Source organism: Triplophysa dalaica, chromosome 1 (genome assembly GCF_015846415.1).
Source record: "Triplophysa dalaica isolate WHDGS20190420 chromosome 1, ASM1584641v1, whole genome shotgun sequence".
In the NCBI taxonomy this organism is placed as follows: Eukaryota; Metazoa; Chordata; class Actinopteri; order Cypriniformes; family Nemacheilidae; genus Triplophysa; species Triplophysa dalaica.
The window spans coordinates 24,391,033-24,404,894 of record NC_079542.1 but is presented as its reverse complement, the minus strand read 5'-3'; the positions used below and the strand labels follow the sequence as shown (position 1 = coordinate 24,404,894).

Below are 13,862 nucleotides of genomic sequence, written 5' to 3'. Positions count from 1 at the left end.
AAGGGACCTTAAAGGTGGTACCTACTACTTTAGCAAATTGGTTAAAACGCAACTAATAAGTGACCATCTTTTAAGCGTGTATATTGCAAAAGAAAGTAACACAAGCACAGAGGAAAAGATACTTTATTAAAACAGATACAGGAATGTTTTTAAATCTTTTGGAATCATTTTATTTAAAAAAAAAACTCTTAATAGGTAAACATGTTTAAGTGCAAAATCTTTGCTAGTGATATTAAATAAAGAAATGTTTAGCAAAAAAGTCCCTTGTTTTTCCCTACAGCAAACAGTAGATGGGAGTAAAACAGTAGTGTTCTGTAATAACTCCCCTAATAATAGTAAGCAGGCAATAATCCTTTAATTGGAAAACTTTTACAGAAATAATTTGTTCAGCAGGAATTATTTGGTGCGTTTCCCAACCACTAGATGGTGATGAAGTTTTAGTGGTGGGATTTGCACTTGAAATGTATTATGACCTCAAGTCTCAAACCTCAGTAAAATGTAAAAAAAAATCTGCACCACTATCTTAAAATAGAACTGATGTAGAAGAGACGGACATTAGAAGAAAAAAACATTTTACAGCGGTCGCATGTGACGTACAAAGTTTGTCGGTCAGGCACATTAGTTCACTGTGTATTGTGAGGGGAAGGTTATGTGTGGCACACCCTGGTCATGTGACAAGAGTGGCAGAGAAGGTGGGACTCCAGAGGGAAGCACTGAGATCCAGGCTCATCGGAGAGCTGCTTCCCACACTCCTAAAGAAAGAGAGGAAGGGAGGATTACAAAGATTACAAGCCCATGTGATGCTGCATTCTTTTCCCCAAACAAACATGCAGATATGGCCTATCTAAAATGAAACAAAACACTCCAAAAGTACCCACAATGATACCCATCCGTTTATCCAAACCACCTAACATAAAACCTACCTCACAGTGATAACACTCAAAGTGATAATCTTTATTCATAGACACCACCCTAAAGATCTCCTCACTGCCCTGAAAAACAAACCACAAGACCAAAATAAACAACATTTTGAAAATCGTTTTGAATTCACTAAACGCACTGAAAATAATTGCCTTTCTTTTACCTCAGCAGGTAAGATGGGCTGTGAACAGGCAGCACACTTTGGAGCAAACGTCCTAAAGATCAGAAATAAAGATATCTCGTCATGTATTAATAAACCAAAAAAATTTGACATGTTGAAATGTTGGCATTGTGTAGGTTTTGTACTAAACACACATCAATTTCCAGACACAATACAATCCCACAAGTTTTGTTCTCTTTGCTCAAACTAACAAACCTGTTGTAGTCCGAAACGCAGTAGACATTGTTGAGGTAGTCCACTGTGAATGGCACTCCATCCAAAGCCTTTGAGCAGACCGTACAGCGGAAACATCCTGGGTGATACGAGTTCCCTAAAGCCTGTAGAATCTGAGTTACACAGGAAACAGCGAGATGTCAACATTCTGACGTTCAGTATTCTCCTCAACCTGAAAACAGAGTTTACACAGAGACTCGTACCTGCTCCAATATGAGGTGACCACAAAGACTGCACTTCTCAGCTGCATCCTGAAAGCCCGAAAACTGAAATGGAGACATTTAAAAATATATCAAGATGTCTTGGTCATTTAAGTCATTTGACAATTCTGTCTTTAATTCTGTCTTAATAGTTAAAAATTGAACTTGTCTAGAGTCTAAAACAAAATATTTTGAGTCAAAAGTGTGATTGTACTTCCCTTAAAATAATAAAACTGATGTATATTTTGCTATCAAATTCAAGTCTGGCTTAAGGTTCTCAAACTGTATGGTGTCCTATGGTGTGACAGCGAAAATCTAGAAAACAAACTTAATGTATTATTTTATATTATTATATGTATTTCTAATACAAAATAGCTTAAGAGAAGTCTATCTCATTTTAGTTGTTTTCTGTATTTTTGCCATGTCATACATACCATAGGACACGTGAACTTTATATTTATTATTAACAAATATTTATACATTTTTAAGTCTGGTTTATGTCAACAGATTGTTATACATTTTTAAGTCTGGCTCCAAACACGGAGTATGTAACTATAAGGAACAAGGAAAATTCAAGTTTATTTTGATAGAAATCTTTCATGACTTATCAAAACCTCAATGAACTCTGATGTGGTTGCACATGGTATTATTGAATAGAAGAAAAAGCACATACCAAAATCAAAAAGTCATAGTTACCATGTAATCCTCCTTACAGTAAACTGAGCCACTGACATTATAAAAGTCCTTGTTTCTCAGAGTTCGGCCTAATAGTTAAAAAGGCAGTAAAATTGCATATTAAGACCAGTGTGACACTCAAAAAGCGCATGTACTATTTAGATAAATATTTATCTTGCATTGTTTATTGATAACTGAAGAATAATAACTCACCACAGGAAACACAAATGAAGCAGCGGGTGTGATACAGGCTGTCCAGAGCCTGGCAGGCATTGTCCGCACCGTAAACACCTTTTCCGCATTTCAAACACGTACCTGAAAAGCAATCGCACAACCACAAACACAGTTTGAATATACTTTCAACAAACTCTTTCAAGTCATTCTTCTCACACACACCTCATATGAGTATCTAGGACACTGAGGTCATTATCTAATCATACCAATTACAGTAGATCTGTCTGGACTCAAATGCATGTCGATGCAGTTTGACTTGCGCATTCCTCTGTGGGAATAACGGCCAGTGGGTTAGTTTCTCGAGTAACAATAAACATACTAATAATTCTGATTCATGGGTTCGATCCCAGGGATTGCATATACTCAGAATTAAAAGAAATTGTATAGTATAGCGCAATGTAAATCGCTTTGGATAAAAGCATCTGCCAAATGCATAAATGCAAAGAAATGTAATCTAAAAAAGGGAGCTAACGGCCTGGAAATTACGAATGTAGCAATGTGTCAGAATGAGGTAATGTCTTCAACTTTACACAGGTGCTTTTCAGACAACGGGGAGTTTTCCCCGTCTCAACAAAAAAGCGCTAAGCACACAGAAGGCACAAACACACGCCCAAGCCTCTAAATTGAGTGTGTAAGAGAGCCTTCCCTCAGGACTCAAATACCTGAGCTAAACAAGCACACGCCAGCACACGCTAACACACACACCCTCAAACTGCGCCTGGTCAAAAGCCAAGAGCACTTACACATATGCACAGGCGCGCGCACACACACACACACACACACAGACAGACAGACAGACACTCTCTCTCACTCACACACACAGAGAGAGAGAGAGAGAGAGAGAGAGAGAGAGAGAGAGAGAGATAGAGATAGAGAGATAGAGAGAGATAGAGAGAGAGAGAGAGATAGAGAGAGAGAGAGAGAGAGAGAGAGAGAGAGAAGCCACCGCTTAACCAAACCCCTGTCCTACTGTATTACTCACAGCTCTTTGGTATGACCAATAACACACAGGCTGTAATTTGGGGTCATTCATAATGACTATGCTTGCTTTAGATAGATATTTTTGACTGTGCCGTCTGTTAACAACTCTGTGTAGTGCTGTGGGTGGAGGGGGATATCTATGTATATATCTGTTTGCCCAGTAACATACAAGTTAGTTATTATGGTTAGTTAGTGAAATGGGCTGAAAGGAAAGCCTAGCATATGGTTCAAAAGTCTTTGAACTTCCTCTGACTGGATGTGCTTTCTGTATTGATGATGGCAGGATCTCTCAACTGCTTTTTTGTCTCAGGGAGGAAGCTCCTGCAAGTTTTAGCAGGTCTGAAGCAGTTCTCATCTCACCACATCACACACAAACAGTTACTGCCAGAGATGCACCATTAGTCATAACCAGACTAGAAATAGCGAAAATGAAGGAGTTAAGTGATCTCACCAAAGTATTCCTGCCTGTCCAGAGATATTGATGACTCCCTCCCAGCCATCTGTTCCTCCAGGGACTTCCCTGGCACTCCGGCAGGGATTGGGGTAGGTGCGGGGTTGGTGGTCGAGATGGGCTGTTCTTTTAGAGTCAGACCTCCAAGTAGCACCTCGCCCTCCAGGACAGCATCCCTCAATAGCAGACGGGTGAGCTCCTGCTGATAGCGGGTTCCAGGCTGGTCAGAGTGTCGTGCTCTCTCGCTGACGGCATCGCCCCGCTGGTCATTGACCCCCCATTCCGGTTCTGCGCGGTGGTAAGTCGCAGTATGCACAGTGAGTGCAGGAGGATAGGAGTGACGACTGTCATGTGTGCCTCCCGACACCCCATCGAGATAGTCCCTCCACACCTCCATTGGGGGTGCTCCTGTTTTCATAGATGCGGATACCGGGTACACTTGACTTGAACCATGGCCACAGAGTTGGGTAGAGGAGTGCTGCTGGGCAGGCCCAGGTGTATGGCGGGTATCGTAGCCCAGGCTGATGCCACTCGTCCGGTTACTGCTGCAGCGACTTCCCATTGGGCTCCCACCGCCTCCACCTCCTCCGCTCGCCGTACTGCTGGCGAAACTCGAGCGAGGGCTCACCAACAAGGACTCCTGTAAGCTGAACGAGGAGCAGGGGCTCAATGCTGGTGCAGGGGGGAAAAAGAATCCCCCTACTCCGCTATCATAGGTCCTCTGCGGTGGGTGAGAGAGGGAAGCGGGTCGGTCGCTGTCCCAGGGTTCACCACCAGAGCTCAGACGCTTGTAGAACAGAGCTTCCTGCAGAGAGAAGCGCTTATGACGCTCTAGCTCGTGGAGGAAGCTGGGCTCTGTGGCAGCTGAACGGGCTGCTGTGCTCGGGGTAGGGTACGGTGGTGGTACCGACGACAGCGGAGGAGGCTGGGCAAGTAGCTGTTGACGACGAACAAGCTGCTGGAGCTCTAGAGAGTAACGCCTCTGGTTCAAGGCCGCGTTAGAATTTGGGCTGTACGCCCGATGTGGGTCACCATCACCTCTGGTTGATTCACCTCGGCCCTCCACTGTTTCGGGTAGGTAGAATGATGCTCGTTGCGGAGGGGACCTGCGCCGCAGAGGAGCAAGAGTAGAAGGGTGATGTTCGATCCCAGGACCACATTGCTCAGGCACTGTGGTAGTATTTGAGGGCGTGATTCTCTGAGAAGTGCCCACCTTGCCAGGTCTTCCACCTGAATGTCCACAAACCTCCCCAGACGCGAGGGAGAAATGAGGCGTGCTAACAGAGGAGTTGGTGAGCAGGTTGATCTGTGTCACGGTTCCATTGCTGGCATTGTTGGCGTTGTTATTTGCATTAGCCAACTCATTTTTCTTTTTGCTGAATTTGACACTTCCAGAGTCACTCAGTTTTAGCTTTTGCTTCAGTTTGCTGCCGAGTCGATCCATTCTGTTTTAATTTAAGCTCAACTACAACATAAAATACTAAGTTCTTTACTAAGTTCTTATAAATGCCACCTGAAAATGACTTGTTTAAATAGTGTACTGCATAAATATAGTGAAATACAGTGTGGACACAAATATATTTCAAGTGTTTTGACAGCAGGTGAGATACGAGACCAAACGATATGTGAATTTTACATCCAAACAAAACAAATACAGGACACTACACAAAAACTGCCTGTTAAAAACGAATACGTTGTGCCTAACTACAAAAATAAATACTTTGATAAATAAAAACACTATGACATCTTCTGCAGGCTACATGTTCTAGTCAGACATGGAAAAAAGTTGTCTCCAAACTGTTTGCATGTGAAGAATTCTCTGGACATGCGCGTGAACAGGAGCGTGTTTATCCATTTGTTTGCGATCCCTTTCGCAGCTACTTGTGGCCTTGTACTAAACAGCGAATTAATGGAAGTGTGTAAACTACAACCAGGTTTCAAAGAGTCTTTAATTCTCGTCCCGTAATACTTCAAACACACACGCCAGACTCTCGCGGAGTATTCAAACAGTAAGCACGCCAGTCTCATCCATAACACTGATCCACCGCCACTGTTCGAAATCACTCGAGAGTCTTATAATTACCACTTGGTTCTTTGTTTCAGCTGATTTATCCAAACGGCGTCACTGGTTGTTCAATGAGAAAAACAGAGTTTGAATACTGAATAATGTCCAGTGTGCTCCACGTTTCCGCTTATTTTGTTTAAGTGTTGTAATGAAACACACAGGTTATAGGATATTCCACGGTGCCTCTGCCTCGACTAGCGGCTTTCAAAAAAAGGCAACTTGAAAACGTTTTTCTTTGCTGATAATTGTTTTTGAGTCGTTTGATTCGGGTACATTAAACGAGTATATTCCTCATAAAAAGAGTTCGTGGCAGATCAAAGCGAAACGTTTTCCACCAAAAAAATCCACTTTGCCCAGTCCGGTTTGAAAGAAAATGACCATTATTCCCCAAAATGTGTGTAAGTCGTGTAACAAAAACCAAACGCAACAAGTCGCGTAAGACTCACCCAAACATATTCGCATAGACCAACACGCACTGCGCGCACTATGAAGGAAAACTGGAGCAAAATCTTTAAGGTAACGTACGGCTTCTTTCTTTCCCCCAAAAAATTCCAACCTCCCCCTTTCTTCTTCCTCTGTGGCTTTTTCCCGACCGGAACACCTTTCCCCGGGCACCGCGCATGAATAGCATCCCACTATTTCGTCACACAGCCCAACTTCTTAAACAAACTGTGCCCATTGGTTTAGCCGAGCAGACTTATACAAACAACTTTAACATGACTGCACAAACGCTATGACTTTATCATCCAATAAATAAAAGCAGTTTGATGGTATGCCATGGAAGCAAACATGAGTGGGCTGAATCAATAAATATTTCAAATATTAGACAGTAAAGCACAGAAAAGAGCAAAAGGAGGAGTAAGCACAATGAATACGAATCGTTCTCTTTTGTTTTTGACATCATAAACCATTTCAATGCATGGTGCGTGGCGAAAATTATGAGTTGGGGTACATTTTTCTAGTCAAAATAATGTATAAATAAATTGAGGTCTATATCCCTGAAAAATGATTCACAGCCTTGCAGGTTTTCTATGGCATTTTACAACCATAAGCCCTAATTGTTCGTGCCCTAGTCTGTGGAATGTGCGGATGGATATCACTAAGTTCCCTGGGACAGCGTGAATCGGTTGCATGTGTGCTTTCGCGAGCGCCACAATGTAACTGTTTTTCTTTTCTTCCCTCTCGGAAAATGCCTCTCATTGCTCCATAGTTACCAAAGTAGCATAAATTCCGGTGACAACTGACCTGCTGTCGTATGGTTACTGTATTCAGCCCCACTGAGATCCTAAAAAGACCCAGTGGTGTTCTTTTGTTTAAAACCTCGTTTTTTCCCTACCCCGGAGCTCCCTCCTCCCTTTCTTGTCTTGTCTGCAGCTTTCCTGCGGTTTTGTGAGTGCGCGCATGCACGGACGCGCGCATCTGGCGAGTGGGGACTTGTCTGGGAGTCTCCCACGTGTCGTGTTTTTTTTTTTACAATATTGTCATCTTGAGACTGCGACATGAATCAAGACAGCAGTCTATCTTATCCATCATCTTTAGGTTGTGTTAAATAACAAACTACATTCAAGACCATTTGCAATTCTGTTAAAAATAGGTAAACACACAAATAAGAGTTATACATACCAGAACATGTACACAACGTGATTAAAATATGCGTTTAATTAAAATATATGTTAGTTGTGTTCGTTTTGTTTTTCTTTACGTTTTGTTCAAGTTAAGTTTTTGTTAGAAAACTGTTTTCAATAAGTACATTGCTGTATTTAATGTGATCATAGCATCATCTACTGGCAGGAATAAGTCAAGACACCCTATACTAATGAGACATTTTTATTTTGTCCCCTCTTACTTGCCGTAGGTAAAATCCAAAATGGCAGCTTCTTTGAGGTCGTTTTGCAACACAGGTGAGGCAGTGCATTTAACATTTATATATTTTTTCTTGTACTATGTCTGTTGCAATTTATATTTTGGTATTTCAGATAAGCATTAACATTACCTGAGTTATAAAAAAATCATGCCACCAGCAAGCGTTCTCAGAAATTGTCGATATTGTCAGTAAGTTAGCCGAAGTTACTTCGGTTTGAGTAAACATTTCTGTGTTATGTTTACAGTTTTAAAGCAGACTACACGACAGATTTCCTCGACATGTGTGACCTGTGCTGGAAACAAGTGGAGATTGGAGTGAGTAATTTTTACATTAACCAATTTTTCTATATACAATTATTTAGGTTTATTAAGGTACCCGTAGTAGATTCATTATTATTTGAATGGCTATAAATGTAATATTTATACCGTGGTTATTCAATGTTTATTGTGGTTCCTATTATTTTATCAAAAATGCTGTGATTTGAACAACAGTTGCATTTTTTTTTATTGAAAACAATGCAGTTGCATTGTATTAACTATGGTTAAGTCATTGAACATACAATCAATGTTTTGATAAATTGATATCTTTTGTGTTTTGGATTTTTTTTCTCTTTAGACACGGTTTAGCACGTAGTGGATCAGAGTATGGGCCATTAACAGATCTTCCTGACTGGTCCCATGCAGGTAACTATTTCTTTACAGACCCCTGACTGTTGTTTTATTTACAGCCTAACAATAGGGCATTAAACCCAGATGTACTGTACTTGTCATTTCTATTGTATGCAGCAGTTTATTGTGTTTCTGTCGGTACATCAGTCAACAGTGTTTCTATGAATGTAAATGTGAGCACAGACAATGGTTTGTATGATTTGTTATGTTTTTTGGGGGCAGTCGTGGCCAGAGGGATAGAGTCTCGGACTTGTAACTCAAATGTTGTATGTTTGAGCCTTAGTACCAGCAGGGACTATAGGTGGGGGAGTAAATGATCAGCGCTCTCCTCCACCTTCAATACCACGGCTGAGGTGAGACTGTTCTCCCAAACTGCTCCTCGGGCGCTGCAGCAATGGCTGCTCAATGCTCTGGGTGTGTGTTACTCACTGCTGAGTCTGTGCACTTGGATGTGTTAAATGCAGAGCACAAATTCCGAGTATGGAACACCATACTTGGCCTCACTTCACATCACTTTATGTTATGAATTTCAGATGGAAGGCCTGCACCCCCACTGAAAGGACAGATCCGCAGACAAATTCAAAGAGAGGAGTTTGCTGTAATACTATGTTTTTATTGATCATTTGTATTAGCCAATTAACATTTCCTCTGATGTTTAATTTGCAATGACTTCTTGCTTATCACTAATATTTCTTTATTTATACCTCTGTCCTGTAGAAAAGAGCTGTGTATCTCAATGGAGAGATGGATGAAGGGATGGACCAATGGCAGAAGAGGAAGAACAAAGAGAGACAGAAAGAAGAGCACTTGAGATCTTTAATGCTGAAACCTAAAGGCAATTTATTATTAAAGAACAAGAAATAAATGTGCTTGACAGAAGTTGAAATTTTATTTCATTGTTTAATGCTGATCATATATAGAACATTCCATATGCAGGGTGACTGCCATATCTCTCAGTGCAACAATCACAAGTAACTTGTGCACTTTTGTTAGCAAGTAATTAAATTAGACCAGATGCAATGAAAGTCCAACTAAATAGTATGCCAGGTTTTCTTTTAGGTGCAGTTGTACTCAGGTGCTGAAATTTGACTATGCATGTATATCTGTTTTCAGAGCTACTACAGGTTAAAATTATGTGGTCAAAGGTCTAGGACCCTATTGACTACCACAATAGGAACATTACAATGGTAATCAAAAGTGCGCCAGAACTGTTGGCTTTTCTAAATTCTTCAAAATATATTTGTGTTCATCAGAACAAAGACATTCATAAAGTAATTCTTTCAAACTATGGTACTCAATGGTGGCCAAGAACTTTTTGGTTACAAGCATTCATCCAAATATATTTATCTGTGTTCATCAGAACAAAGACATTCATACAGATTTGGAAGAACTTGAGGGTAAGTAAATGATGATTTTTTTATTTTGGGGTTAATTGTTCCTCGAATACAGCTTAAAATTCCCTTTTCATAATATATCACTCCATAAGGTGGCAGTGTTTCTCTTACTCTCCTCTCTGCCTGGCAGACAGTCTGACCTTCATTCTCCTGTGGTAGGATAAAGATTCCTGCACATACTATGCATAGAGAAATATTCTAGGTCCCAATTTCCCGACATCTTTGTATTTTAAATTTACCCCAAAGATTTTTTTGGGGTCATATGTTCTGTATAATAAAAATGAGGTGTCATAAAATAAATTCTAAGGTAACAGTCATCGCAGTTAGATGTTTCCATACTGTCTAATGCCTGAGAAAGTAATTAAGGGTGTTGCCATAGTAGCTCTATTTCGCATTAGCCGCAAAATGCCACTTTATTTTTTTTTAACTGAAGAACAAATCTTGAAAATCAATCCGTGCAACCATTTAACAACATACAGTCATTTACGTTGATGTCCCCATGAAATCAAAATGTACTATTTTAACATTGGCAAAAAATAATTTGACCCCTCCCTTCTGTCACCAACTGTCTGCTGTGAGCTCCATTTAAGAATCAACATTTTTCTAGATCCAATTATCAATTGACACATCCTTAATGTTTTATTATGAAACATATTCTGTTTCACTTTGAAATAAGTCACACTGCCCAATATCTGACCAACAGTTAAATGACCTCAACTGTATACCATACAAAACCCCTGATGCTAATGCACTTTTTTCTGGGTTGCTCCAGTTGGGCAAACAGATTCAAAAGTCAAGAGGTTGCTACTTTATCTACCATCTGGTAGTGGGAAGTGTGTAACGTACAGCAGGCTTTGAAATAGTCCACTAATATTTATTAAATTGAACCCATGTGCATTGTTTGTCTTGAGGTTTTCAAAATACATGTGAAGCTCACACATGATTGTTTGTCACTGCTTGACTCTTACTTAAAGTGACATCAAAGAGACTGACATTTAAATAGGATTTACAGAAAAACATAAAAGATAAAAATGTAGAAATGTCAAAATGTAGATCGCTCTCACTTTCTCATAGACATACAGGTCTTCCTGCTGATTTCAGCAGCCTCTCTCCATAATTATGGCCACAGTTGCTGAACTGCAGATTTTTTCCTCTGGTGTTTTACTGGACGCTGGATTAGGTTCAACATTTTTAGGTCGGCACTATAAGACTGTTTTGTTTCAGATGTTGAAAGCTAACAAACACAATGGAAACCACACACACTTTAGTTATTTCCCACACCACAACTGAAGAAAAAAACATATATTTTATTATTGTTAGGTATAAATATGTTCTGTTAAACCTAATAAAACCCCAGTTGTCAGATTATTTCTGAGTTAGATTTGTATATATATTGGTAAGTATTAAGCCACATTTATTCTTGCTTTGAGTTTCCTTTTTCTTTTCCTTGTCTATCTTTCAATGGATTTTCATCCGGGTGATGTTTCCCCATGTCCATCTCTCTCTCTCTCTCTCTCTCTCTCTCTCTCCCTCTCCCTTCTCTCGCTCTCTCTCTCACTCTCTCTCTCACTCTGTCCCTCCTTTGTGTTGTTTTGGTTCTTCACAGAATGAGTTCCAGATGTTGTATTGAGTGCACAAGGGGAAGAGGGTGAGCAGAGGACAGAAAGGTTTAAGGGGAGGAACTAAAGATGACAGTGATTTTTCGGCCCTTTAAAACACATACAAGAAGAAAAAAATAAAAGAAGGTGTAAAAAGTGGTTGATGTCCTCAGGACAACATATTTTGATGACCTAAGGTCAACATTTTTATAAATAAAACCTAAACCCACACCAAACCCCAACCCTAACCATAACTCACTTATCATTTCAGAGGGAAATGATAATTTGAAAACAATGGTCTAGAAGCACCTAATCCTGGTTAGAAGATTAAATTTAAAATAAACTGTTAATTTATTTCTGAAATCTGATTGGTTGATTTAAATGTTGTCCCAGGGTCAACATGCTGTTCTCCTAAATCAAGCAACTTGGCAAAAACAGTAGAGCTAATAACTGAATCTACTTAAGAAAGGCTTTTAAATATAGCTAATTTTGTCAACGTTGTTCTTTCTCACTACCAACAATGAATTATCTTAAATAACAACCAATAAGCTTCTTGCAAGCCCATAATAATCGATATACGTCATCCGTCTATGGCAAGCCATTTTTTTCTAGTAAGATTTAAATTAAAGAGCTCTATAATTCTTTTTTTTTACTAGTAACAACAACAATAACAGAGCTCTATAACTTAATTTTTACTAGTAACAATAACAGAGCTCTATAACTTAATTTTTACTAGTAACAATAACAATAACAGAGCTCTATAACTTAATTTTTACTAGTAACAATAACAATAACAGAGCTCTATAACTTAATTTATACTAGTACCAACTATGATTAGAGAGCTCCAACTGCTGAATTCTTATAACTTCTTTACAGCAACTCCAGGTTTAAAGATGTGGTGGAGCAAGTATGCTTATGCTCAGTGGTGCAAAAATGGGGTGTGCAGCTATACAATGGTGTGCCTCATGAGAGGGGCGCCATTGTGCCAAAAGTTTTTTTTAATAAAATGTTATAAATAATACAAAATAGAACGAAATTTTTAATTATTTAAAACGTTTCAGTTTTACCTTTTCAGTTCTAGCATTTTTAACACATTCAACGTTAAATATGTTTTATTTAATGTGTGACAGTCACATCACCAAATGGATCGAGCAGGGAAATGGCCTGAGGCTCTAAAGGTTTTTAAGGCTGTTAAGTCTCCTACTATCACGAATATAAGCTAGTTGTCAGATCTTCATTAAACATATACGACGCGAGCTGTGCAGTTTGAACGCCAGGCCTGTGTTCTTTATATACAATGCGATCAGATGCGTCTTGTGCATACAGCAAGAGCTGACGCATCTTCTCCATTCAGCACACAGCACATAGCACCGTGAGATTGCGTGAGGACAGTGAAACAGCACGATGAATGACAGCAGGATGACAGAGAAATGAGAGAGCAAAATAATTTTTGTTAATAAAAACATGTGTTTTCCCTGTAAGTGAGTTTGTCGTTGTTATACTTTAACGATGTTGTTGTTTCATGAAATATGAACCACAAACTAAAAATGTTTATAAAGTAAGGGGAACCTTCAAAAGATCTTTTATTTATTTGTGTTAATGTGAGCATATGATATCCGTCTTATTTCGTATTTAAGTTTTATTATAGAGTTTCAGTTAAAGTATGTTTAACATAAAAATGCTGGGTTATTTGTTTAACCCAACAGCTTGGTTGAGCCTGTTGGGTCATTTTGTTGGGTTATTTTCTTAGTGTTGGGTCATTTTGTTGGGTTATTTTCTTAGTGTTGGGTCATTTTGTTGGGTTATTTTCTTAGTGTTGGGTCATTTTTTTGAGTAACCCAAACGCTGGGTTACCAGTCTGTTCCAATTGAGTGACAGTTGAGAGAGTAAACCCCTCCCACTCCTCGACGCATCAGACAAACTTTACCTTCGCGGGCATTTTGATCCACATCATCTCGGACAGCTGTTATTCGGAGAATAAAAGGTATGTTTTACGAGTTTTTAATGTATAAAACTATTACTGTTCATCAAAAAAATGCAAAAGTATGCAAAATTCGGCTGTTCGCATTAGGTTTGAAAGTAACGTTACAATCTAGCATCGTTAGCTTTGTATAGCTAGTCTGTAACGTTATGCCCACGTTGTTTTATTTAACAGCCTTTTAATAATTTAAACTTCCTTTTTGGTCAACATTTTCCATTGAAATTTCTGACTCTTCTGAATCACTTAGTTCAGTAACTTACGCATCTTGATATTAGTTTAAAGAGTACCTAGCATATGTTTTTTAGGCCGTACTTTGGTTTATGGAGTGTCCAACAACAAGTTTATGTAAAATGTGTAAAAACACCATAATGTCGTAATAATAAGCAGTTATTCTTACCTTACTTCTTTACTGACTAAATGATGCGTTCCGCGATTC

The 13,862-nt window shown here is 39.3% G+C and overlaps 2 protein-coding genes across 2 annotated transcripts; one reads left to right on the top strand and one right to left on the bottom strand.

The window, feature by feature from the left end:
- Positions 1 to 107: 107 nt before the first annotated feature.
- ajuba (ajuba LIM protein) lies at positions 108 to 6,720 on the bottom strand. Its single transcript, XM_056757226.1, has 8 exons — positions 3,857 to 6,720; positions 2,404 to 2,505; positions 2,212 to 2,279; positions 1,519 to 1,581; positions 1,298 to 1,428; positions 1,085 to 1,136; positions 924 to 992; positions 108 to 752 (listed from the first exon to the last, which is right to left on the bottom strand). The coding sequence occupies exons 1-8, from the start codon at positions 5,298 to 5,300 to the stop codon at positions 648 to 650; spliced, it is 2,034 nt and encodes a 677-aa protein (XP_056613204.1). The 5' UTR covers positions 5,301 to 6,720; the 3' UTR covers positions 108 to 647.
- Positions 6,721 to 7,776: 1,056 nt separating this feature from the next.
- On the top strand, positions 7,777 to 9,332 carry mrpl52 (mitochondrial ribosomal protein L52). Its single transcript, XM_056757237.1, has 5 exons — positions 7,777 to 7,822; positions 8,030 to 8,099; positions 8,401 to 8,468; positions 8,987 to 9,051; positions 9,171 to 9,332. Exons 1-5 carry the CDS (start codon positions 7,789 to 7,791, stop codon positions 9,315 to 9,317), a joined length of 384 nt encoding a protein of 127 aa, XP_056613215.1. The 5' UTR covers positions 7,777 to 7,788; the 3' UTR covers positions 9,318 to 9,332.
- Positions 9,333 to 13,862: the final 4,530 nt, after the last annotated feature.